The sequence below is a fragment of the Mercenaria mercenaria genome, chromosome 1, assembly GCF_021730395.1.
Source record: "Mercenaria mercenaria strain notata chromosome 1, MADL_Memer_1, whole genome shotgun sequence".
Taxonomy (NCBI): Eukaryota; Metazoa; Mollusca; class Bivalvia; order Venerida; family Veneridae; genus Mercenaria; species Mercenaria mercenaria.
Genome location: NC_069361.1, coordinates 79,020,561 through 79,047,873, shown reverse-complemented (window position 1 = coordinate 79,047,873; position 27,313 = coordinate 79,020,561). Strand labels below are relative to the sequence as shown.

Below are 27,313 nucleotides of genomic sequence, written 5' to 3'. Positions count from 1 at the left end.
ACTTAATTAGCGCCACACGTTTAAGGACTGATCTCTTCCTTCCTTAAGGTATTGTAACATCTATTCTGTAACCACATTATTGACAAACAAATCTCTTTAAGAATAATTATACAAATTACTGGTTTTGTGACATTTAACTGTCTTGCTTCTATTGAACCTAAACTGAAGTGTGCAAAAATTAATATTGAAATAAGCATAATTTTTCAAAACAATTTTTCAGTCACATTTATCATGACATTAGTACCAAAGAGGCATTAGGGTCACCCTTGTGATTTATTTTTTGTCACCGATTAATTTAAGATCATCTCTACAATAACCTTTAATTTCCCAAACCCAAAAATTGGGGTTTCCACATTTAAAAATTGTGTTGTTTTTTTTTATGATATATAACCTATGAATTTTCGAGTGATCTAGACCTGGCAAAATCCACTCAAGATAAATACAACTTCCCATATCAAGGTACTGTTATGAAAACCCTTATATATCAAACATAACAATCATACAATTCCATTTTAATTTCCAATTCTAACTACTGGTAGTGAACTGCATGACAGATGAACAAATACATAAATGTACTGCAAATGATAAAATTCCTATCTGTATGCACTAAAAACCTGAAAATATCTTAGAACTGTGGTGCACTGCATGACGGGTGAATAAGTACCTAACTGTAGTCCACTTCATGACAAGTGAATAAATACCTAACCAAGTGCACTTTCATGCGAATAAATACCTAACTTTGGTGCTCTGCATGACTGATAAATAAATGCCTGACTATGCTGAATAAACAGCTATAAAATATTGAGCTGGGCCAACACTGAGTGATGACAAAGTACCTATATTCCAATATATTCTGGTATATAAGCTTTTCCTCACATAAAACACTGTGCTAACAGAAGCATATTCAAAGGAACAATTGGTAACTTCTTCACATAAAGTAATGAATCAAACCTCTACTCAGGATTTCTAAAATGTTCAAATATGACTGATATAAGATGAAGCAAGCATGTTATAAATATGTCAGTACTAGTCACCAGTCCTTTAGAATATACATGTGAAGAAGTTTATGGGGTATGTAAGCTCCAGATTACAAAGCAGTGAAGTGTACACAAAGCAGTGTAGCAGTCTAAATGGTGTGCAATAGTGAAGCAGTCTACACAATGTTAAGGGTCCAGTCTAATAGGCTAGACAGAGAGGTACCAGTCCAGTGTTCTAGTGAATTCTAGAACCAGTCTACTGACCAACTGATCCGCCAAGCCCATGCTGTGACAACGTTCCAAGTGACGGTGCTCTTTTTTCTCTTTCTTCTCTTTATAGGAGGTGGCTCGTTCACGCACAACTGTTTTCAGCGGATTGCTGAGAAACTGGGTCGCATGGACTGGTTTCTGTGGGGTGCTCAGTGACTGAGTGTGTGATTTACCAGAATTTGTCTAAAATTCCATACACCAATATACAATGAGGCTAAAATTGAGCTATGCATATGCCCATAGTAAAACTGGATATGTATAACTGTCTAGGAATACATTCTTTTTGCTTAAATGAATGTTTTTATTCATACATTTTTTTTTTTTTTTACTTTTTCCACACCAAATCCCTCATTATAAGACGTTCAGTTTTTACTTTGTTCACAAACTAGAAGTTCTCTATGTTACTTGCTTTAAAAAGTTTAATCGTTCTTAAATTTAAAGTACCATTAAATAATTATCAAGTGTGTAAGCTATTTCTAACAGTCTTTAATATGCTCACATTAAACGGTAAAAAAGTGCCATGAGTCAAGTAAAGTACACACCTTTTTTTTTCTCAAACAGTGCTAATCTTTTCCATTTTTTACAACAGATAAGATTCATTAAAATTAGCCTCATATAAAAGCAAATTATTGGCTTTTTTTACCCATCTCCACAACTTAATAAATAAATTAAATAAAATCTAATCCCTTGAACTGTAACAGCAACAAAAATAACCTGTTAAACAGTTCATCTATAAAAATATCCAGTTTTACAATTTCAGATGAAAAAAACAGCTCAAAAATAATTCTAAGCATTTCTGATATTTATGAAGCATTCTCTGCTGAAACCAGGCTTAAACAAGAGCTGTCTCCATAGGATGACACATGCCCCCGATGGCACTTTGAATGAATAGTTATGGCCGATGTCAGAGTTTAGGACCTTTGACCTACGGACCTGGGTCTTGCGCGCGACACGTCGTCTTACTGTGGTACACATTCATGCCCAATAATTTTAAAATCCATGCATGAATGACAAAAGATATGGACCGGACACGCCCATCAATGCACTATCATGAAATATGACCTTTAGCGTCTAAGTGTGACCTTGACCTTTGAGCTACGGACTTGGGTCTTGCGCGCAACACGTCGTCTTACTGTGTTACACATTCATGCCAAGTTATTTGAAAATCCATCCATGGATGACAAAGATATGGACCAGACACGAATGCACTATCATGAAAAATGACCTTTAACGTCTAAGTGTGACCTTGACCTTTGAGCTACGGACCTGGGTCTTGCACACGACATGTAGTCTTACTGTGGTACATATTCATGCCAAGTTATTTGAAAATCCATCCATCGATGACAAAGATATGGACCGGACACGAAAATTGCGGACAGACTGACAGACCGACAGACTGACAGACGGTTCAAAAACTATATGCCTCCCTTCGGGGGCATAAAAACAAAACTTCTCAAATTCTGATGGAAGATTTTAACACCATCACAGAGCTTTATTTGACACACACCATGTATTCTTCTATATTTTTTTCCAATAACAGAACTTTTAATAACACTATCACTTATGCAAAAGCCTGTTGTTTTTTAGCCTGTTGTTTTTTTTTCTTCTGCGAGAATGCAACATATGTATATAGCAATGTTTAAAGTATAATGTCTGAATGACTTTGTGCTACATGTATATCTAAAGCAAAAAGATATGAAATTTATATTGAGCCAAATAATTATAAATGTACTGTAAACTAACCAGAGAGAAACAAAACTATAATTAACATGGTAAGCATGATAATATGATATGCTGATAAGGCATACTCTGTTCATTACTGCAAATAAGTAGGAAAAGAACGGACAATTAAGAAAACAGAACTATAGAGAGAAACAAAACAGAAACTGTAGGAAGACGGAATTATTTTATACTGTGAAATCATTAATATTCATGGGGGATTAATTTTCGTGGATTTCGTGGTTGAGTCAATCCACGAAATTTAATCCCAACGAACAAGTAAATTTCCCATTCAGTTTATGTTCAAAAGTTGAAATCCACGAATTCATATCCCCATGAAATTGCCGTTTTGACCAAAACCACGAAATTTCATGCCCACGAAATTAAATGATTTCACAGTAGTTAGAAAGAAAATTTATTTTATTCTAACCATCTTTTAATATCAATAAGATATGTCAGAGCTGACTGCCTGCTCGACTATTTCAATGTTGGATACTGAAATTTGGCATATCTGAGGAAACTAGAGCTGTCACTTGAGTCATTCATAACCACAAAGCGGAAACAAATTTTTCATGTGTGAAGCTTCTGAACTGACAAGATATGTATATGATGTGAGTGATGATGTGGAACAAGTGTGTTAAGTTTGAGTTAAATCCATTCCATAATAACAGAGACAGAGTGAAAGATGATGCAAGTGATGATGTGGGACAATTGTTTTAAGTCTGAATTGTATCCATTCCATAATAACAGAGATGGAGTGAAAATGTGTCAAAACTGTAACCTGAAATTCTATGTTAAAAGGGGGCACAATTCATGAATACATGTGCCAGATTAAGGGCTCTTGTGTCATACAATATGTTTCGTAAGATGTGGGTGATAATGAGAAACAACTAGTCTGAAGCAAATCTATAAAGTAATGACAGAGATATAGTGAAAGTGCACCAAAACTTTCATCAGGATGCCAATGCCGGGCCAAGCAGGATAGCTCTCCATATTATTTGTATAGCCAAGCTAAATATGATTTCTCCCATACTGTCATATCACATTAATTATCTCTGACAAAATTTCGATTTTGTTTTAGAATTTATATAAATCTGAATTTGCATGAAAACATCAACTGAACTTATTATCAAGTATGCTGCTGTTTTTTTTTTGTATTTTTAAAAAAAAAATCTTTTGTAAGTTCACAGTTTCAACCTACGAGACTAGTGTGAACACAAAAGCACAAAATCATTGTTAGTGGTGAATTTTTATCTGAATGATTAAGCAGAAAGGAACATTATTTCTGTTTATCTTTTTTACTTCACTCATCTTAACATATACATTACTAGTTACTGCTACACAACTGAGCGCAGTAATTTTTCAAGATTTTTTGTCAAAATCTGTTAAATTCCTGGTTAAATATACAGTTTGATTAATGTACTGAATAAAAAATACGAAATAATGAAAAGAATGCAAATAGCCAAAATTTATCCTCAGTGTTTCTGATTTTACAGCAAATGCACGAGGAAAATGTGAAAGTCACCAGGATTACAAGTTATAATTAACCTCATTTTAGACTGCTGGCAGTAAGCCGTTTTGCCTTTGCATCATTATTTTCTATATGATATAATGATAGAAGTTTTTGTTTATTCATATGAATTATGCATTAAATTCACATAATATGATATATAACATGGTTCTTTCCACAGAATATATCCCTTAAAGGTAATACATCTATTTCTCATAAAGATCATGCCGTATGCAGACAAAGATCAGCCTGCACAGATCATGGTCTGCACTGTTCGCTTTTCAGTGAGAAATTTTCAGTGAAACACCCCTTTGAATAAGAAGTGGTACTGCCTAAATTAAATGATGGACCTGTCCATTTTAGAAATTTAGTAGACTAAAGGTTAACCATGAAGACTAAACTGACAAAGGACAGTGAAAAAAGTTCAGATTGAGACAGTCAGAATAATGAGCTAAGATAACAGACTTCACCATTTTTTGACTCACAGAAACAAATACAGTATGCAGACATCACAAAAAAAGAAACTCTGTACAATATCAATACTTTGGCAAACAATGAACCCTGTATATATGACAAATATAAGAAGAAAGCTGTGTACTTTTAATATATTACAGCACCAACTTGAAACATTAAGAGAGAGAAAAGTGTAGATAAGTGCTGAGTATACCTCTAACTTCATGTGCTCCGTGTTAAATGTTGGCACCTCTAAACTTGTTGCCATGGCAACTTCCGAGGTTTCAGGGTCTGTGTCTCGTTCCTGTTAGTGAATGAGTGGCGTAAGAAATATGAAACAAGCATGTATAGAATTACTGGACGGCAAAATAAATTTTTTCCAGACTGCAGCTGCAAGTTCTTCACAGCATAAAAGATTTTTCTTATTTGATGTCCAATCATTCAGTTTCTGAACATGTACTGAACTAAAAACTGAAAATTTCAAATATAAAAGTTCAAATATATTACCCTAAGTATGAGTCAACTAATCTTTATTTAACCACTATACATATATCTATTAGAAACAGCTAAATAAAACCATGCTTTACTGAAAACAAACTATAAATTATAACGAAAAAGTTATGAAATTCCATGCCATAGCAAAACATTCTAAAAATAAGCCAATCAATCGGCATTGCATATTGTCGAGCTTTAATGTTCTATCATACGATAAATCCAGAGCACATGCATGTTATAACTGGAGCAATAATAAGTTATTAATTGCATTATTTGGTTGCATGAATGAAACACTCATAATGGGATAAAATTCTACATTTTTATACATCTAAAAGTATGCTGGAAATATTCCTTTGTTGATGAAATAGTTTGTTGCATTTTATATGCAATGTATATTTACATTGAGAACATAACAAGTTATCCTACAGCAAGTAGTATGCAAAACTATTAGAACATTTTGTGGAATTCAGGTACAAATTATTTTCTATATGATATAATAATAGAAGATTTTGTTTATTCATATGAATTATGCATTAAATTCACATAATATGATATATAACATGGTTCTTTCCACATTACAGAATATATCCCTTAAAGGTAATACATCTATTTACCTTGAAGGTAATACATCTATTTCTCATAATGATCATGCCATATGCATTTCAATCATAAATGCTAATTTATAAAGGATGTATGTGGTAAAAAGTATCCAAAAACATGTCCTATTTAAATAAGCAAATGATTATTAACAATAAATGGCAACACAGACCAATATTTCGAGGGTTAGTAGTAAAACGGTTAGTATCAATGATCAAATATGGTATGACTTACGGCTTGACTATTTGAGCTATCGTCACTTCCAAGATTTCGAGAGGGGATATCCTGTGAAGAACAAAACAGTCAACAAATACAACACAACATGGAACTAAACTCACTTGTTGATGAAACAGCACAGTGACCACTTTTAATGTGAAACTTGATATCCTAAAATCAAAATGGTTTTTACATGCAACACTTTGTCTAGATATGGTAAATGTTTCTGTGAAAGTACTTTGAATGTCCTACCATTTATACAAAAACTGCAAACTGGACAAAAAAAAACGTGTTTAAAATGTTCGACTCAGTGTGACCTTGACCTTTAAGGTTGGTGTATGGGACTTAAAAACAACAAGTTGTCTTGACTGTCATAGTTAATCTTTGGACCAAGTTAATTAAATATTCTCTTAGTCTATTCATACAAATGCTACAGACTTGATACGAATACTTCGACCTTAAAGTTAGGGGTATGGGTCTTGACGCAACATATCGTCTTGTTACTGTGAATACTTCTGCAAAGTTATTTGAACATTGATGCATGCGCAACAAAGTTACAGAGTTTACTATGGGTAATTCAGGGATACTTTTCTGGACATTCAAAACCTTTGCATGGCAAAAATGTATTGACAGTAAAAGATGTAATTTATTATTTAGTTTACTTGTCAAGCCTTATTGAAGTTATTTCTTTTTCTCCTTTGCATTTAATGGAGGCTTCTTTGGACTTTTTTTTTTCACACATAATTCTTTGAAAATATTCAAAACCTTCAAAATTACTTAAAGCATTCAACCATTACTGCAAGATCTTTTTCTTTTGTTGCTGGATTTCAAATCACACTGACACAATTATAGGTCATATGGAGACATTCCCGCTACATATGGTGGAGAAAGACCCCAGGTGCCCCTACAGACACATAATTTCAAGCCTGGGTGGGCATCTGATTAGAACCACCAACATTCTGTATTACTGTATTACAGCTGGATGACTTCCTCACATGAAAGAATTCTACCTACACAGCAAGATTTTGGACCCACAGTGGTGAGAGGCAAGTCATTTTTAAGACACTTCCTGCAGTTTCTTGTAAGAGAGATGGGGCAAACATTTCCCAATGATAGAATTTGTTCAACCTTTGTATATGAACATAGTTTCATGTTAGAACTAAGTGGCTGTCACAAGGGAGAATGTTCATACATTAATGTAACATGGTATAAATATAAACAAATATTTCATGTTTCACTTAATTCTGAACCATTCTACTAGTCACTGATACTGTTTGCACCAAATTCAATGTTAACAGAAACATAAAATCATAACTAATTATTTTTCTGAAAATGAAAGTCTCACTGAAGCAACTAAATATCACAATTACTTAAAGATGTTGATGTGTAATAAAGTACATTACAAGGACACTACATGCATATATATCAACACTGTAAAATGGGAACTATCTACACCCTAAACTAGGGACTACATTAAGGTTATTTTAAAGACATTATATTTTTTTAAAGATTTCGTAGATTTGTCTATGGTGCCAGACAAGTTTTCTGTTAAAACTGATGTACGATATGGCAGAAATGATTAGATTTCACTTCAGGTAATATGAAGTGTGCCATGTTTGCCTGTAGATTATATGTAGTATTTCTAGCTTCTTGATGGTGCCAAAGACCCAAGGTGCCCCTTTTCAAGCAAGGGTATGCATAGAGTAGAACCACCAAATGCATGCCGTATCATTTCATGACATGATAGAGTTCTACATCCAAAGTGAGGTTTTGAATCTAGTTTTGAATCTGAAGAGGCTAGAGAGCAGGAATGACCCATATTAAATGGAGATTCTACAGTCTTCAACATCTGTTTCCTGACTTATTTTGTTGAAGTGCAACTTCTAAATACACATAATTTATCTAGCAGCAGTTATCTCGATTATGTTAAATATTCATTTATTTATTTATTCCCTTGGGTTTAAGGTTGCATCAACACAATTATAGGTGATATGACGACTTTCCAGCTCTGATGGTGGTGGACCCTAGGTGCCCCTCCGTGCATTATTTCATCACTTGCCGGCAACTGGGTAGAACTACCGACCTTCCGTAAGCCAGTTGGATGGCTTCCCCACAGGAAGAATTCAATGCTCCACGTGAAACTTGAACCTTCATTGGTATGGGGCAAGTGATTCTAAGTCAGCGACCTTAACCACTCAGCCACAGAGGCCCCAGCTTATGTTCCATGATTTTTAACCAGTTAAACACCAAACCTTAACCCTTACCATGCTGGACACAATTGATTCTGCCTTTGCGACCAGTGTAGACCAAGATCAGCCTGCACATCCCTTCAAATAATAAATGGTATTGCCCAAACTGAATGATGGACCAGTCCATTTTAGAAATTTAGCAGGGTAAGGGTTAATAACCTAAATGTCACTGAGATCATAGATAAATGAATAGTAAAATTTGATATTTTCCTGAGGATAAAAGCTACCTTGATTTCACATGGTAAAACATGCATGATAATTTTCCAACTTGTGAACATACTGGACATTAAAAATACTAACAATACCATGGGAAGGTATAAGAATCACCTCCACTAGGTTAGAGGTCAAGGTCATATGCTCAATGTGAATGTGATTTCTAGAACTGAAACCTCATAACTAGTGAAAACTGAAATAGAACTGAACTAAGAACTTTTTATCACTATTGTTTACAATATCAAATCTGTTGGTCTCGAAACTATGCATGCATTTGTTAGGTTTGGGGATAGGAAATTACAGACTTACTGTTAAACTTTGCCTGTCAATTTCGTTTGTGCTTCCCTGTCCAGTGAAAAATGGCCTGAAATCAAGGAATAAACTAATCTTTCAGCAAAAAAAATACTGTAGATAAAGTATGATTTGTTTTTATAGGACCAGTCCTTTTTCTAAAGTATCTACACTATGTAACACATAAAAAACGCTTATATAACTAAACTAGATAAAACATTATTTCATTTATTTTTTTTTTCTCTTGCAGAATAAACAATTACAATTACTTACCAACGAAAGTACTTTCTAAACTTTTAAAAACGTGACAAACAAGAGCTGTCCGTAAGACAGTATGCTTGACTTTTCTCAGTGCTTGACTCTCCATTAGAGCTTTGCCAGTAAAAACTTGATCAAACTTTAACCAAAAAATAACTATTTTAAGTTTCAAGTCAATAGCTTTGATAGTAACAGACATTTTTATTATTATTATTATACCCCGGACCTCTGGATTGGCAGTCAAGTGTGTTACCACTAGACCACCGGCCCACCCATAGACATATTTGACTTTATAAAAAACTTTAACTAACAGCAATGGCGATGCCAACATCGGGCCGAGTGCAATAGCTCTACTTTTTCTTCTTATAGATACTACTTGTAAAACAAACAGCTGTCAATAAGACAGCACACACAACTACTGGAAAAAAATATCATGGAGATACAGAGAGATAATGATACTTGTACAAATTTAGTTGCAAACTTTGAATGTATCCTTACGTTATTAAGAAATCAATAACTTTTTATGGCAACGATAACAACTTGCATGCAAAGCTTTAACTGGATGTTGATTCAAAAAGGACCATTGTTTGAATAAAATCTTATTAAGTCATTAAGTATTCTTGAGGAGTGGGGAGCCCTGTGTGAAGATTCAATCCAATATATGCTGGTGCCACAAAGACACATCTAACCAGCCAGTTGCCTTTATAAATTTTCTATTTAAAATAAAAACGGCCAATAATTTCCAATAAATTCAAACTAAGTTACCTAACTTGGTTATATACAAAAAAATTGAGAAGGAAGCTTAGACGTTTTTTTAAACCCAATAATTGTGTTATTGAGATAAACGTTTAACCCTTGCATGACAAACTTAACCATGTTATTTTTCCTATTTAGTTTTATGCAAAAACACAATTATGTCATAAGGTGACTTTCCAGCTTTTCGAAGTGGAGGAAGAACCCAGGTGCCCATCCGAGCCTAGGTACCTGGGTAGAACCACTGACTTTAACAAACCAGCCAGATAGCTTCCTCAACTGAAAGAATTCCAAACCTATAGCAAGGTTTTAAATCAACAGCAGTAGTGGGCAAGTGATTTAAGTCATCAACATTAACCAATCCTCCGCAGATGCCCCATGACCATTTGAAAAACGACCATGATTTATATTAAACATTAAATTTAACCAAAAGTTATCTGATTTGGTTAAGTAAGCAGGTTTGTGAAAAGTTTTAATCCAGAAAGTGCAATGATTAATGAGATATGGACTTACACCAAAATTTTTAACCAAGATGTGACGCCGAAACCCAGGCGAGTACAGTAGCTCTCTCTATTCTTCAAATAGTCAAGCTGAAAAAAGGAGTACTCACCTTAGTCTAGGTTTAGGTGTGGACATTACACTCATGGTATCAAGTTCTGGTTCGCTATCACTCAAATCTTCCAGTTCTTCTATAAGATCATCAATATCTGCTGGGTTTTCTCCATCTCCTAATATCTCATGGTCTGCTCCTGCATCTAGCACCTAGTCAATATCAAATGAGCCGCACCATTAGAAAAACCAACATCTTGCTTTTGCGACCAGCATGGATCCAGACCAGGATGCGCAGGCTGGTCAGGATCCATGCTGTTTGCTAACAGTTTCTCTAATTGCAACAAGCTTTGAAAGCAAACAGCATGGATCCTGACCAGACTGCGTGGATGCGCAAGCTGGTCTGGATCCATGGCGGTCGCAAATGCACTATGTTGGTTTTCTCATGGCGCGGCTCAATTATTCTCTTTTGTTGGGTTTTAAGCAGGGTTGTTAATAATTACTTGCAATAGTAATGCATTAAATTAGCATTACTTGGAAAAAGATGGCATTAAATTAGCATTAGCATTACTCATTTTTATCAAAGTAATGCATTAAATTAGCATTACATAGGGTGCATTAGCATTAGCATTACCATTACTTTTTGAGAATCATTGCATGTTATTATCACATACACTGTTTTTCATTAAATCATTTTAGTTTACCAAGGTCTAGGTCGTCATTGCTTCTCCGGGAGATACATTCAGTCCTTCTTACGTTTTCTCTGTTGGAGATTTTAATGCCCTGGATACCTTACTGAAGCAGCTTGTGCAGATAACATGTGACATGAATAGTTAAATACGTGTATGACTTCCTTGTATTATATCTGATTTTTTTCTTTTACCATTACTTTATAAAAAAAATAATTAAGAAAATAAAAATACCTAATGTTGGAAGTACAGCATGCATGAGCATTTAAATTGTTAGAGAAAGCCAAGTACCTGTTTAATGGCTCCCTAACAGCCTAATTTAACATGACATGTAAAAGCTAGCTGCCTTAAGGTCTTAAACATCACGATCAGTGGCATACTGTTAATTGATAAAAAGGTGTCAAAAGATAATAGATTCTGTTTGATATTTTTGGTGACAAATCTAGTTATGTCACACTTCTATGGCTATTATAAATATGCACCTTGGAGTTGTCCAAGGTTTTAAATGTATTTTTTAAAATCTTTCAGGTGTACATTGAACAAAAGGCAATTATATCATCAGACAGTCTCTCCCGCTTATTTATTCACTTGTTTGCTTATATAAGCGTTTAAAAATTGTGTATACAGTTTTGTTTAGTTATAGGGATATATGTTAATAATTATCTGCATGTATATGAGATATTATATGTACATTGTATGTTCATGGGCCATAAATGGCTTACAACGAAATAAAGATAAAGTTATATTAAAATCAAACAAAAATCTATTAGAGAACTGCTGTAACCTGTATAAATAACAGCATACATGTGTATTTTTTTTCCAGTGATACAAAAAATAATGCCTAAGTAATGCTAAGCATTAGCATTAGCATAACTTACTTTGGCATTAATTTAGCATTATTTTCAATGCTAAAATTGTGGCATTAATCATGACTTGGCATTATTTGAAAAAAATAATGCATTACTAATGCATTACCATTAGCATTAGCATTACTACAACCCTGGTTTTAAGTGAATTAACATAATTTAGGTCATAATGCAACTTTTCAACTATAAATGGTGATGGAAGATCCCGTGGTGCCACTCTATGAGTAATATATCTTTCAGGACTCAGGATTATAAAACCAGGTCAAACTCAAGCATCTGATTGGTAATTTCTGAGGAGGATATTGAAACTGACCAATCGCAACACTAAATACTGAGAATGTCCATAGTCTTGCAGTATTAATAAATCTATAAATTTGTTAACACCAACATCGTTTTCTCTGTTTCTAAGGATCTATCTCAGTATATTATGTTTGTTAGCATCATATTTAAATATCCAGGATATGGTAATACTTGGGTTCACTACCCAAACAGTAAAACTAAATTTCAGTACACACCCATTCCATTCCAGAATATACAACATCAAATTATGAAAATGTCCTTCATGTCTGCTTCCATGATTTTGTATTACAAACAATAACATACCTCTTCTGAAATTTTGAATCTTTTCAACAATGCCACAAATTTCTGCTTCAGATTTCTTTGCTGAAACATTAAAACAGAATTTATTTCGTTAAAGTCCTTATCAAGTAAACTACTGACATAATAAACTTCAAGTCTCAAAACAATATCTTAATTCTAACTTGAAATATAAAGCAGAAATAAGTTTGCCAATTTTAGTAACAGAGACCAGGTGCATTCAGTAACTGCATAAGGAATAGAATGTAAAGTTTGAAGATCCTGGGCATTCTTGAGTTATTATTTGGAATCTGTTTTATTTTTCAAGTTATCGTCCAGAAATGGTTTAACTGTTTGTAGAACATGAAATGCCCCGCTTGATGCATTCAGTGATTGCACAAGGAACACAAATTATCTGGTCACTGTACATAAAAGTTCTACTATTCTGGGTCAATGTGACCTTGACCTTTGACCTATTGACCTCAAAATCAGTAGGGTCATCTGTTTCGTGAACCTAGGCCCAAGCGTTCTCAAGTTATCATCCGAAAATGGCTTAACTGTTCCGGGTCAATATGACCTTGACCTTTGGCTTACTGACCTCAAAATCAATAGGGGTCATCTGCTGGTCATGACCAACCTTCCTATCAACTTGCATGATCCTAGGCCCAAGCGTTACTGAGTTATCATCCGGAAACCGTTTAACTGTTCCGGGTCACTGTGACCTTGACCTTTGACCTACTGATCTCAAAATCAATAGGGGTCAAACCATCTGCTGGTTATGACCAACCTCCCTATCAACTTTCATGATCCTAGGCCCAAGCGTTCTTGAGTTATCATCCAGAAACGGATTGGTCTACATACAGACCGACTGGCCGAAATCTGCAAAACAATATACCCCTCCTTCTTCGAAGGGGGGCATAATTAATGACTGAAAGTGTGTTTTTATAGATAAAAACTTCCTACCATCATTCAAAAATTCTATTTTAACTAGAAAATGCTTTTGTAAAAAAGCGCATGTCTCCCCAATGCAAAGTCCTATAGGCAAGAAGTCAATAGGGGTCAGGAGCGAAAGTCAAAGAGACACTGATGCAATAGGGATCATCTACTTGGCATGTCCAGTCATCCCGCTAAATTTCAACATTCGTGGCCTAGTGGTTCTCAAGTCACTGTTCAGGCTCCTGTGACCTTGACCTTTGATCAAGTGACCTCAAAATAAATAGGGGTCATCTACTCTGCATGTCCAATCATCCTATTAAGTTTCAACATTGTAGGTCAAGTGGTTCTCAAGTTATTTCCAAAAAATTATTTTACATGAACAGGCCACTGTGACCTTGACCTTTAATAGACTGACCCAAGAATCAATAAGGGTCATCTAGTCTGCATGTTCAATCATCCTATGAAGTTTCAACATTCTGGGTCAAGTGGTTCTCAAGTTATTGATCGGAACTGGTTATCAATGTTCAGGCCCCTGTGACCTTGACCTTTAACGAGTGACCCCAAAAACAATAAGGGTCATTTACTCTGCATAAACAATCATCTATGAAGTTTCAACATTCTAGGTCGAGAGGTTCTCAAGTTACTGACGGAAATGGTTTTCCATGTTCGGCCCCTGTGACCTTGACCTTTCACAGAGTGACCCCAAAATTGATTAGGGGTCAACTACTCATTAGACCAATCAATCGTCATTAATTTTCAACATCCGGCAAGTGTTCCAAGTTACTGACCTGAAATGGTTTTCAATGTTCGGCCCCTGTGACCTTGACCTTTATGAGTGACCCCAAATCGATCAGGGGTCATCTACTTGCATGTACAATCATCCTATGAAGTTTCAACATTCAAGGTCAAGTGGTTCTCTAGTTATTGATCAGAAATGGTTTTCAATGTTCAGGCCCCTGTGGCCTTGACCTTTAACAGAGTGACCCTAAAATCGTTAGGGTTCATCTACTCTGCATGACCAATCATCCTACAAGTTTCATCATTCTGGGTCAAGTGGTTCTCAAGTTACTGACCGGAATGGTTTTCAATGTTCGAGGCCCGTGACCTTGACCTTTGACAGAGTGACCCCAAATCAAGGTGTCATCTACTCTTCATGACCAATCATCCTATGAAGTTTCAACATTCGGTCAAGTGGTTCTCTAGTTATTGATCGAAATGGTTTTCAATGTTCAGGCCCCTCTGGACTTGACCTTTATGGAGTGACCCAAAAACATAGGGTCGTCTACTCCAGCATGCCTACAACCCTATGAAGTTTGAATTCTAGGTCAAATGGTTCTCCAGTTATTGCTCGGAAATGAAGTGTGCACGTACGGACGGACGACGGACGACGATGAGACGACGACGAAGACGGACAGCACAAACAAATCTCCTTGGGGTCATCTAGACATAATTACTAATAACTAATGATATGGAAAATATTTTCTAAAATTTCAAAAATTTTAACACTAATCTTGATGCCTGTAGCTTTTAGCAGAAGACAGTTTTCTATTTTTTTAAAAGGCACCTTGACCATAATCGAAACACCCAAAACTGTATTTGGTTTTCATTAAGCTTGCTATACACAGAGTTACTGACCGGAAACCACCCGTTTTACACTGCTTGCTCACCCACCAACCAAACAATAACACACCCTAACCTAGCAAACAGGATTTTCACAAATGAAAACCTGGATAAATCACTGCCAGGGGGTGGGGGGATAAATATTTCATAAAGACAATCTTGTCATCTTAGATAACAACAATAAAATGCACACCTTTTCATCATCACTTATCATGCAGTCATTTAATGGCAAGAAAGTGACAAAATGTAAATACCCTATTCATTGCAGGTCTGACTTTTGTCCTATTCACTTTTCGCTGTCTTGAGTGTCCATCTTCCAACATCATTGGTTCACTGTCCGAGAGTTCATCATTTGACCAGTTCTCTTGATCTTCTTCATTTTCATCATCATCTGAATCTACATCTATATCTGGAGAACGATCTGTAACGTGTGGTGCATGTTTAGTGGTCAAACAGCAAAGAAAATTTCTCGAAGAAAACACTTCCTGTATGCTAAGTCAATGAAATACAGTTGAAACATGGTATCTCGAATATCAAGGGAATGAGAATTTTACTTCGAGATAACTGAAATTTGACTTAAAATGATATTTTGTGCACATGTTTTCTGGACAGGACTTGAATATGTCTTCAAGAAAGCCAGACTTTTGAGATAAGTGGATCTGAAAATATTGAGTTCCAACTGCATTTGCAAAACTCATAGATATATCATTTAAATTTGTATTTGCCTGTATTTATGAACTATTCTGCATGTTAAGATAAAACAAGAAGCTGCGTTCAATTAACGCTTGATGCCCCCGGTGGCATCCTTGTCGGTACAAAGCAACCTAAGTCCAAAATGAGGTCAAGTTCAAGGTCAAACTGAGGTCAGGTGATGTCTGAAGATGAGGAATGGTCACAGGTTACATCTGCATTAGTATCAAGTCATTCTAGTAAGGGGTATTGATGCTAGACCAAACAGTCCCATTTGGTTAACCTCATACGGACAGACAAACGAACAAACGGACGGACAGGACAATCACTATATGCCTCCCGCATCAGTAGATGCCTGGGGCATAAAAATTCTTAACAAAAATCTTAAACGGGAAGGAATGCTGGACAATAAGTTAAGTTTATATGAAACCCATCCTCGAGCCTTTCATAATGCTGAAATAATTTTTAAAATTGGACCACTATTGAAAAAAGTATGGCAGTTTGAAATTTAAGAAAATGGCTGATCATGGAGGCAACCATTTTAGTGTGTTTATGACGTCACTAACACACTGCTGAATTCTTTGTTTGGCAAATCTCTTGAGTGTAAGTAAAAACATGGTAATTTCTTCCATTTCATATGGAACAAGAGCTGTCACTTACGGTGACAAATGCCCCCGCAGCACCTTGACCTTTGACCTGGTGACCTCAAAGTCAGTAGGGGTGGTGTACTCAATAAGACTTAGTACTATCAGCATGTGAAGTTTGAAGGTCCTGAATGAAGTGGTTTGCATGTAAAGTGCCTTCATGCAAAAAGTTAACGTTGGCCCCTGTGACCTTGACCTTCGACCTGGTGACCCCAAAGTCAGTAGAGTTGGTGTACTCATAAAGTACTATCAGCATGTAAAGTTTGAAGGTCCTGGGAGAAGTGGTTCGCAAGAAAAGTGCCTTCATGCAAAAAATTTAACGTTGGCCCCTGTGACCTTGACCTTTGACCTGGTGACCCAAAAGTCAGTAGGGGTGGTGTACTCAATAAGTACTATCAGCATGTGAAGTTTGAAGGTCATGGGTGCAGTGGTTCGCGAGTAAAGTGCCTTCATGCAAAAAGTTACCGTTGGCCCCTGTGACCTTGACCTTCGGCCCGGTGACCCCAAAGTCAGTAGGGGTGGTGTACTCAATAAGTACTATCAGCATGTGAAGATTGAAGGTCATGGGTGCAGTGGTTCGCGAATAAAGTGCCTTCATGCAAAAAGTTAACGTTGGCCCCTGTGACCTTGACCTTCGACCTGGTGACCCCCAAAGTCAGTAGCGGTGGTGTACTCAATAAGTACTATCAGCATGTGAAGTTTGAAGGTCGTGGGTGCAGTGGTTCGCGAGTAAAGTGCCTTCATGCAAAAAGTTAACGTTGGCCCCTGTGAATTTGACCTTTGACCTGGTGACCCCAAAGTCAGTAGGGGTGGTGTACTCAATAAGTACTATCAGCATGTGAAGTTTGAAGGTCCTGCGTGCAGTGGTTCGCGAGTAAAGTGCCTTCATGCAAAAAATTAACGTTGTGACTAACGAACGAACGAACGGACGGACAGTTGAAAACTAATATGCCTCCCTTCGTGGGCATAAAAAGTAGAGAAATTATTTTACAGTAATAAGTAAATACAGTGTAAATATATATCTAGAAATTTAATAAATCTGCCATTTTGTTTTTTGTTGCCATGTAAACAAAATGGCTGCCATTTTTATCCAATTTTTAATGCTCATAACTTTCTCATTTTTAAGCTGATTTTTAAAATTCTTTCACTTCTTTGCATGATTTAAGAAATACTAGCAGATGGAATTAACATAAGAACAACATTGCCATTCCCTTTAAACGATTTGATTAAAACATATTTTTTTCAAAACTGTACAACATCACAATATATACTGTACTGAGACAATTTACCAAAATAGATAGTATCCAATGATTTAGTTGCTGCTGGACTGATTTGTAAATATTACGAACATCAAGACTGCTTACATGATCGGTGTCTATTTTGATTACATTTATGCATACATATGCCATGAAAATCCTACTTAAAGATTTGAATGAAACTTCTAAGTCGAGAATTCAAATTTTTTAGCTTTTATCATTTGGTCAAATAAAGTGTACAGATTTGTGTACTGATCTTTGAGATTTTCATTTGGTGGTTGAAGAAAAACAGAAATTTAAAACATTATCCGGCATTATTTCATGTGACAGTACATTGTAACATTGCTAGTTTAATCAATTAACTCATAAGTTGCTATTTATTCATGGCATGTATTACTTTTCTGTACACCATGCCAAAGATTTATTCTAAGTTATCCCGAAAATGATTTAAGCCATAACTTCTAGTTTGACAAATATGCACCAATACATTTATGGTTTATCACAATATCACTGAGAAGTGATATGAGGTGAAGATGAGAGATGAAGACATGTTAGAGCCAATACTGCATACTGAAAATCAATGTGCCAACAAGAAATGGTTTCACACATACCTGCATCTGAAGAGGCAATTTTTCTTCTGCCATTCTGGTTTTCCTCATGATCTACTGGAGAGCTGGATATATTGAGCATCATTACCTTGGCAACAACATTTTTATGGTCCTTAATGTCCGTATACAGGGACATTTCTCGGTTACCTGTATGCTGCAACACCTACAAAAATATTCAATTATCATAAATACTTAAGAATGTCAAATAACAGAACAGAAAAAAAAAACATTTTTTTTCTAAAAACAAAATGGATATGCAAGTCAAATGAAGCTTTTTAAAACATTATTTTAACACTGAGTCAGTTGATGACTAATCCCCAAACAGGTTTTATGTGAACATGTCACCTCTTTTGCTTTACAACACTGTCTCAAGATATTATTTCAAGTTGGACAACATTCTACCATATCAAATTGCACTTACTATTAACTACACAAAAAAACCAACACAGGTTGTGGGTTCAAACCATATTACATCATAAGCCATCTGTACTGGACTTAAGAAACTCAACTCGAGTAATTCATGTCGGCTACAAGCTGTCTTCACAACCAAATTAAATTAGGTTGTTTAAAATAAACTTAACAGAATACTAGTAAATTAATTTTATTTTATAGCTAAAATTTTGAACTACTGTAACAGATAAAACTTGGCACCTCAAACTAGCTAATCTCAAAATTCTGGCTATCTTGAAAAAAAAATTTCACTCCTATCAACATTTCTTCTTAAAGTGACTATTACACCAACAAATTGTGGTGTGATATTTTAAAACATAAACAATTTTGTATGTATGGTATCAAGGGAGAAATGCCTTTAGCTACCATGATAAACAACACACAAGTCACATGCCAGGGAATATGACACCACTTACTGTACATCATGTTAAAGGTATTCATACTGTCTTTCAGACGCATTTAGGCCCAAATTCATATCTTGGGGATGAATAGGGTATATTATTCAATCTTCTTATTATTTACATCTCAATTTATATGAACACGTATAAAAGGCTAAGGCAAAACATTTAGCAAAAATCTCTATAATTAAGTATTTTTCAGAATTCTTAACCTTTAAGTAAACATTCAATAACTATGAATTGGCGATACAAAAGTTTCAAATGCTTATCATCTATAAAACACACTACCTCTGCCATACTAAGTTGTCCTACGGCCAGTGTTTTATATCCTATGATTGGTCTATTCTTGTACCTTTTTCTCCTTTGTAACATCACTTGTAACTTATTGCCATCCCTCTTCAGGAAGTGTGGATACTGTACAACAGTAAGAAGTAAAGTTCCTTACGACAAATTTCACATAATTATTCACATAAACTGTACTTAGCCATGAAGAAAAACCTATATATACCACAAATATCAACTACATCATAATAATTAACTGACTATAAATTTTTGGCGGTAGTTAGATACAATGCAAATAATGCTGATTTTTTTTTTTTACTACTTTGCATGTAGGGAAAGATCCAAGGTGCATCTCCTTTGACCTTAAATTACTTCAAACATAGTCTGGGAGCCAGGCAGAACTACACACTCCCAAAACAAGCTGGTTAGCTTCCTCACATAAAACAATTGTAAAACATGACAATTTTTCAAACAACTACTGTCAGCGGCCAGTGATTCGAAGTCAGGGGCAGTAAACATTGTCAGTAACGGAGAACCCAAACAAGCCAGTGTACTTACCTGCAGCATAAATGACAGATCCAGCTGTACATCTGCTATACCACCTCTAGGAATCTCAATCTCGTTTGATCTCAATACACGTTTTGAACTCTACATAAATGAAAAATAATCATCAATTTAATGTTATGACACCTTTTGCACAAATAACAACTGCCTTTTCCGTTCTACTATGTTTAACCTTTAGCCTGCTAAATTTCTAAAACAGACTGGTCCATTATTCAATTTGGGCAATACCATTTGTTACTCGAAGGAATGCTCACTGAAAATCTATTGACTGAATAACAAACAGTGCAGACCATGATCAGCCTGATCTTGGTCTGCGCTGGTCGCAAAGGCAGTCACTTGCCGCCAGCAGGCTAAAAGTTAAAACTGGTGAGCTTCATAAAACAGTTACTGTCAAATAATTTTTCATGGGTATGAAATTTTGTGGTTTTGGTAAAAAATGGCTGTTTTGTTGGGATATGAATTTGTGGATTTCAACATCTGAATACATAATGAATGGGAATTTGATTTGTTTGTTGGGATTTAATTATGTCCATTTACACAGCCATGAAAAACCATAAAAATTAGTCCCCAATACATGTATATATCAATGATTTTAACGTATCTAATATTCTGACATGTAAATTTCATGGCTGATAACTTTGGCAGTTAAAAACAAGGAGCTGCGTTCAATAAATGCTTGATGCCCCCTGTGGCATCCTTGTCGATACAAAGCAACCTAAGTCCAAAACGAGGTCAAGGTCAAACTGAGGTCAGGTGATGTTTGAAGATGAGGAATGGTCACAGGTTACATCTGTATTAGTATCAATTCATTCTTGTAAGTGGTATTAATGTTAGACGAAACGGTCCCATTTGGTTAACCGAGAGATGGCCCATATAAAGCAACCTAAGTCCAAAATGAGGTCAAGGTCAAACTGAGGTCAGGTGATGTTTGAAGATGAGGAATGGTTACAGGTTACATCTGTATTAGTATCAATTCATTCTTGTAAGCGGTATTGATGCTAGACGAAACGGTCCCATTTGGTTAACCAAGAGATGGCCCATAAAGCAACCCAAGTCCAAAATGAGATCAAGGTCAAGGTCAAACTGAGGCCAGGTGATGTCTGAAGATGAGGAATAGTCACAGGTTACATCTGCATTAGTATCAAGTCATTCTAGTAAGAGGTATTGATGCTAGACAAAACGGTCCCATTTGGTTAACCTCGTACGGACGGACGGACAAACAAACGAACAGACAGGGCGATCAGTAGATGCCGGGGGCATAAAAGTTACCACTTAATCATTATGAAACAGTGATTTTGAAATGAAATTTAAAGTTAAAACAAAAGAATGTTTTGTCAAATCTATAATAATTTTGTTTAAAGGTCCATTACTAAGGGAAAGTGAGTTGGCAATTTTCTTCATAGCCAGTGCATAGACTTCTGCAAGACACTAAATAATGAAGATTGGCAGGTCAAAATTTACAGAAGGTCTTTGGAACTCAAAGAAATGTATGTGTATTATGTTGAAATTTCAATGAATCGACAGAATGACCATCAGGTCTTTTTAACTTTCTTCATACTTCATAGAAAAATAGTTGTACATATACTGCGATTTATTTCGAATTTCTACATACCAACTTTCATTTTCCAATAAAATGAAATAGTTTCTGTGCTTTTTAAAAGAAATTAAAATGTTCACTTTCCTTAGTATTGGACCTTTAATTGTTCATAACCATTCATTGCTACATTTTTTTTTCTAAATTTTCCAGTTTAAAGGGGGATGTTGCTAGCGGTTGGTGGTCATAGCATGTGGCTTATTATCAGGTTATTATGAATCATCGGTTCATATGTTTTATTACCCAGTGACTACTCAGTCTACTGGAAGCAAACATGATCATCCATTTCCAGCTTGACCATCTGGCCTGCTGTGATTATCTATCAGTCAGAAATATGTATTATACATGTATACTATATATTTGCAATGAAAAACAAAAGTACATTGATATACTATCTGGTCAAAGTAGCCGGTATGTACCCAGCCAGAACGCATGTGATCAAGGACCACACTGTTCACTAATATGCGAGATATTTATTTTATGCATTTCAAGAACAATTTCTACAGAGACGAATAGTTAGTTTTTTATCAGAAATAGTTGTTCTCATTATTGTTTATTTGATTGTTTATCATTTTTTTTTTCAATTACCTGGTTTTGAAAATATAATTCAAAATTGACCGGCTGGGTTGTCATTAATAATCAAGTACATGTAATCCTGTAATTAATACAGCTACAAGAATAAAATGTGAAATTTCCTCTTTTGATGTGCATAATGACACCATTTTGTGAGAAAGAATATGTGATTCTTACATTAGTCTGTTACATTTTCAAGTATAGTTCGGTACATTTTAATTATATAGTATAACTGTAATTTACCAGACTCTGAGTGTGGAATGTGGCTCTCAGTTTAAATAATTACATCTAGATACATCATTACTAGTAAACCAGGCCAAAAAAGGTACCAAATTTTATTTTCAATACACTTACCGGTACAGCATTTCCATAGGTCTTTTTTATCTACATTTGCAATCTTAGACAAATAATAGCGCAATTTGTATATTTGAAATTTGAGTGTTGAATGAAAGTATTTGTTATAAACCCGGGCCACTTTTTTCCAAGTTTCATACCAACACATTACCTCGTTTCCACTTTGAGTGTACAATGTATTGAAATCATTCTATGTATTATATTGTGAGAATTTTATACTGCAAATTTATTCTAAAATAAGATTCATAAGAACTCACTTAATTATAAAGATATAAAACGTGCCGTCGTAATATTATAAAAGGGAATACCAAGTAATGTTGAATTATTAACATGGACACGGAATCAAATGTCTACCAATCGGCGTGATTCCAGTTCAAAGGTTGAACTGCCCCGTCTCGTCCTCAAAAGTGTATGTCAACTTACGATCTAGTACGAAATTTAATTTAACTTAAAAAGTCGTATATACGGAACATTTTCAGACAGTGCACATACCATTTACGATTTGATAATGACCAGCGTATACATATAGTAATCTCATAATTAATTGATATAATTAATTATATTGATTACATCATGCTATTTTTATGAAATGCATCCATAATAAATTGAACTATAACTAACTTGGTGCGTGCATTTGTGTTTCAGTAATAATATACGTTTGACGAAGACTGTGACTACACGACCTAAAGAATTGATAGCGAGACTGGCATTGCCAAAAAAATAATACTACAGCAGCAAAAAGCATCGTTTTCACAATCTCTTTTTTATCTTAAAAAAAGAAAATACTGATAACACCTAGCCAAACCATAAAACACATGCGATGGTAATTAATATGCAAGATAAATATATCTGGCTGACCATTAACTGAGTATCCAATTTGCAGATGATTATTAATTATTGACATGCTGAAGTGCTAATATGTTTCCCTGGGAAATGAACATCCCCCTTTAAGTGGAGTGTATTGAGACTGATAAAATAAATGTTTAAAGACTTAAAGCTAGAGCAATATTCAAACTATCACAGTACACTACTTGAAATATCAATAATTTAAAAACATTACCTGCATTTTCATGGCAATTATCACTGATGTGAGCTCATTTTCGAGAGGCTTGAGCACAATAAGCCTTGTCAGTCTCAAACTGCATATTCTAAAAAAAAATAATTTAAAAATAAAATAAATAATTACACTGCAGCCATACCAACAATAAATCAAACAATTTTCACCTTAAGAAGCTTGCAATGTGTAGGATTTATATCTTTTATGTAGGGATAATACAAGTTTTTCTGTTTATCAACGTCTGCAGAATCCTGCGGGATGTTTGTTACCGAGTGTGAAGATCGAGGTCACAAACATATCCCAAGGGTTTCAGCAGACGTTACATTTGGAGAAAAAATATCAAACAACAATCATGAAAGAAAGAGTTGTTTCAGATGAAAATTGAACAGCATATAAACAATCTATGTTACTCTACAAAAGAACAATTGTCAGTAATGGGCTGCATAAAAGGGGCCACACTTTTGGACTGTTCAATACTCACCACTTTCAAAGAAATATTAAATATTTTCGTTTTGATGCATTTGCAATAATGTCCCAGTGAAATTTCACATAACTAGGTGGAACGTAGTTTTCAAATTCAGCGTTTGTTTATTTTTATTTCTTTACAAATGACATTCATTTTTAAAACGGGGACAACATTTTCAGAATATTTTAAGTATCCACTGTACGGGACAGTACTGCGAAATATGTAATGGTCAGGTAGATTGTTGGTAAAGGTGGTGTTCATTAATCAAATATTTCTGGGTTTTGATGATATACTCCTAAACCTTAATACACAAAACAAACATGTTTTGTCGCTATTCTTGCATAAAAAAGACATGATGACTTATCTGGGTACTCCGGGAAAGGAAAAATAGTTAACTTAACGTCGGAAGCCCTCGAGCCGTCCCTTCCCTTGACCTGTCACAATTTTTGTTTTGAAGTATTTCTCGCGAGATCTATCATCGCACATGCGCAAACTGTGGAATTTTTTTTACTGTCATTGTAAATTTTTTCTTGGAAGAAGAAGAAGACAAATTAAGGGGAGAAAACAGAATTATTAGCGTAATTTCATTTTTTTCCCCATTCTCAAAAGATTTCTCGGAGATTCTTTGTAATAAAAGCTAATTTTTCAGGATAAAATTTACGTCTGCTTTGCTTAAATTTCATCAATGAAAGTCACATGATGTGACAAATAACTTGGTGTGACGACACAAGGACATTCCAATACGGCCGACATCTAACTGACAGACCTGTGCTGTTTTTCTGTTAGTTTCTTTTTACAACTTGGAAAACTGTTCTGAAAATAGTGCCTGGACTGAAAGGAATAGGAACATACGGTTATAAGGTAAGATTAAAATTTTCTTAAAGTGTTATAGATTATAAATGCATTTTTGCTGGAAATCATTAAAGGGACGGCTCACGGGCATGTGATGATATACATTTTTTAAAACACTGCAGGTTTTTGTCATTTTGACAGCTCTACTTTCACTTTCATTTTGCAATTTTTTTAAATGTACATGGTTTGTAACACTTTCAACTCCCAGAGTACCAGGAGAATTATGTCAGACTCGTCACAATAATCATAAAAGTTATGCCTGAATAAATACTTTTGAAAAAGACATTTGACATCTTCTGCAAAAAAGAACGTGAACAGTCAAAGTACAAGTGATATAGGACAAAATGTGTTGTTCAATAGAAAATAACCTGTCTTTAAAGTTTTTCCTACTTATTATGAACAGCTCTGTTAATCCCAGCCTTTACAGTATAAACCATGAGAAGTTTTATTTTAAGTCGGCAAGACATAGAACATCAAGGCCTATGTGGCTTAAACTAAAACTAATATTCACCTGAGGGGAGGTTTCAAGAACCTTAAATTTATGCAGCATTATTTTTTTCATTTTAGGGAAGGTCTGATAAACACAATTAACCTTTTAAATTCACAATAAAAAAGTAAATAAGTTTCTACAAAATAAATCAAGAGGTGCAGAACCTTGGAATACAATTTGGGGAAGACTTCTCCACCTCCCAAGTGGCGAATAACTTCATAGAAATCACTTTTTGTCCATTTTGGACGGACAAATTTTTACTTTTGTCCGCCATGTTTTTTTATGTTATTGATGTAAATTAGTTTCGAATTAGATTTAAAGTTACAATTTCGCAATGACTATAAATTCACATAAAATACAAATTAATTTATTTAGAATCTGAAAATAGTAAGATAAATATTAATGCTGTTTTATTGTAATATTTGATGATGACTCTATTCCCGTAGTTTAAAAGATGAATCGAAGATAAAACCCGGATCGGTGACAGCAGTGCTAAAATTCATAATTTTGCTGAATGATACTAATTTTACTTGGGTAATGATTATGTTTTACTCGGACTTTATCATAGACTCCCTGTGTAAAATGTCAAATTTTAAACTAAAATCAACGTATAATATTTCAATGAAACTTCAAAGTTTTGCAGTTTGTAGCATTGTCTGGGGTACTGTATGTGCAGTCAAAAATCTAATTTGATTTCTGAAATAGTGTGATATTATTTCTAACGTCACTATATGTTCGTTGTAAAAATACTTCGTTTCTTCTTATAGTATACAATAGTTTACAAGTTTTAGAAGTTTGTTGTTGTTGTTGTTTTTTGCAATTCGCTATATATATTTTGTTTCTTATACTGAACTAGCCTGTATGCGCTTTAATGCTAACATTTTATCACTAATTTTATGCATCTTAGGTGTAACCATGTGCTTTTCTTATCCTTATTAGATTGTTTGTTTGTATTGTTATAGGATATTCATGTTATGTAGGAAAATAGCTTGTATTACCTAATGTTTACCTGTTTGTTATAATAGATTGTAGATAAAGATTATCCCATCGTCTGTGGAACAGTCTCCCCGTGTCTTTGCAAGCTAGTCCCAGCTTAAAGTATTTGTTGGGCAGCTACCACCCTTCTATCAGTTCTAATGCAACTTCCTGCTTTTACTTTTTAACCTGACCTGTAAAATAGTTCTTTTACTTTATCTGTGAGATGCACATAATCTCTGTAGTCTTATTATTTTTAACAGCTATCCCTGACAAAGCGCCTGCTAGTTATAATCGATAACGATTGTTAAGCAGTATAACATAGACATAGACATAGACATCCCATCCCATTCTATTCGCCTGTCCTATCCTATCTGAAAATGCAGCTCTCTGATTGGTCAGTTAGAACTCCTAATGTCATGACAAAGTTATGAATTGATAGCAGTCCTTCAACTGTTCACAACAGAAAGATAAAAAGTACTGGAAAAAGATAACACAAACAGACATGAACCTAGAAGGCATAAAAGCAGATAACAGAAAAAAGGAAGAAAAGTAGTGTGACATATCTGCCATTATTATCCGGCTTTCATGTCAAAGCCAGGACATGAGCTTACTCCCGGTGACATATAGCTCTTACTCTAGCCCTAGCTTGGAAAAAAAGGTCCCATTATAAGAAACACATATGAAGAAACACATCCAGATTAAATTGTACCCTATTGGATTTCCCATGCATTTGTACTGACTAAACTTTTACTATATATTAGAAAGTAAATCTAGACCGAAAATATTGTAAAAATGATTTAAACAGAGTATTATAAGCTCC

The 27,313-nt window shown here is 34.9% G+C and overlaps 1 protein-coding gene across 4 annotated transcripts in view; it reads right to left on the bottom strand.

Moving 5' to 3' along the window:
• The window catches only part of LOC123532895 (phosphofurin acidic cluster sorting protein 1-like), a 53,418-nt gene extending 27,608 nt beyond the window's left edge, over positions 1–25,810 (bottom strand). Inside the window, exons 1-12 of one of the 4 annotated variants that reach the window (XM_053551948.1) lie at positions 25,680–25,810; positions 23,711–23,798; positions 20,124–20,213; positions 19,572–19,697; positions 18,439–18,598; positions 15,492–15,658; positions 12,709–12,768; positions 10,612–10,763; positions 9,009–9,063; positions 6,256–6,306; positions 5,144–5,233; positions 1,242–1,430 (exon numbers count right to left, since the gene is read on the bottom strand). In XM_053551948.1, the coding sequence (XP_053407923.1) occupies positions 1,242–1,430; positions 5,144–5,233; positions 6,256–6,306; positions 9,009–9,063; positions 10,612–10,763; positions 12,709–12,768; positions 15,492–15,658; positions 18,439–18,598; positions 19,572–19,697; positions 20,124–20,213; positions 23,711–23,798; positions 25,680–25,789 (1,338 nt within the window). In that variant the 5' untranslated portion in view covers positions 25,790–25,810. The remainder of the gene's footprint in view (positions 1–1,241; positions 1,431–5,143; positions 5,234–6,255; positions 6,307–9,008; positions 9,064–10,611; positions 10,764–12,708; positions 12,769–15,491; positions 15,659–18,438; positions 18,599–19,571; positions 19,698–20,123; positions 20,214–23,710; positions 23,799–25,679) is intronic. The other 3 variants (XM_053551953.1, XM_053551958.1, XM_053551964.1) reach the window with 3 other exon arrangements.
• Between the last annotated feature and the right edge of the window lie 1,503 nt (positions 25,811–27,313).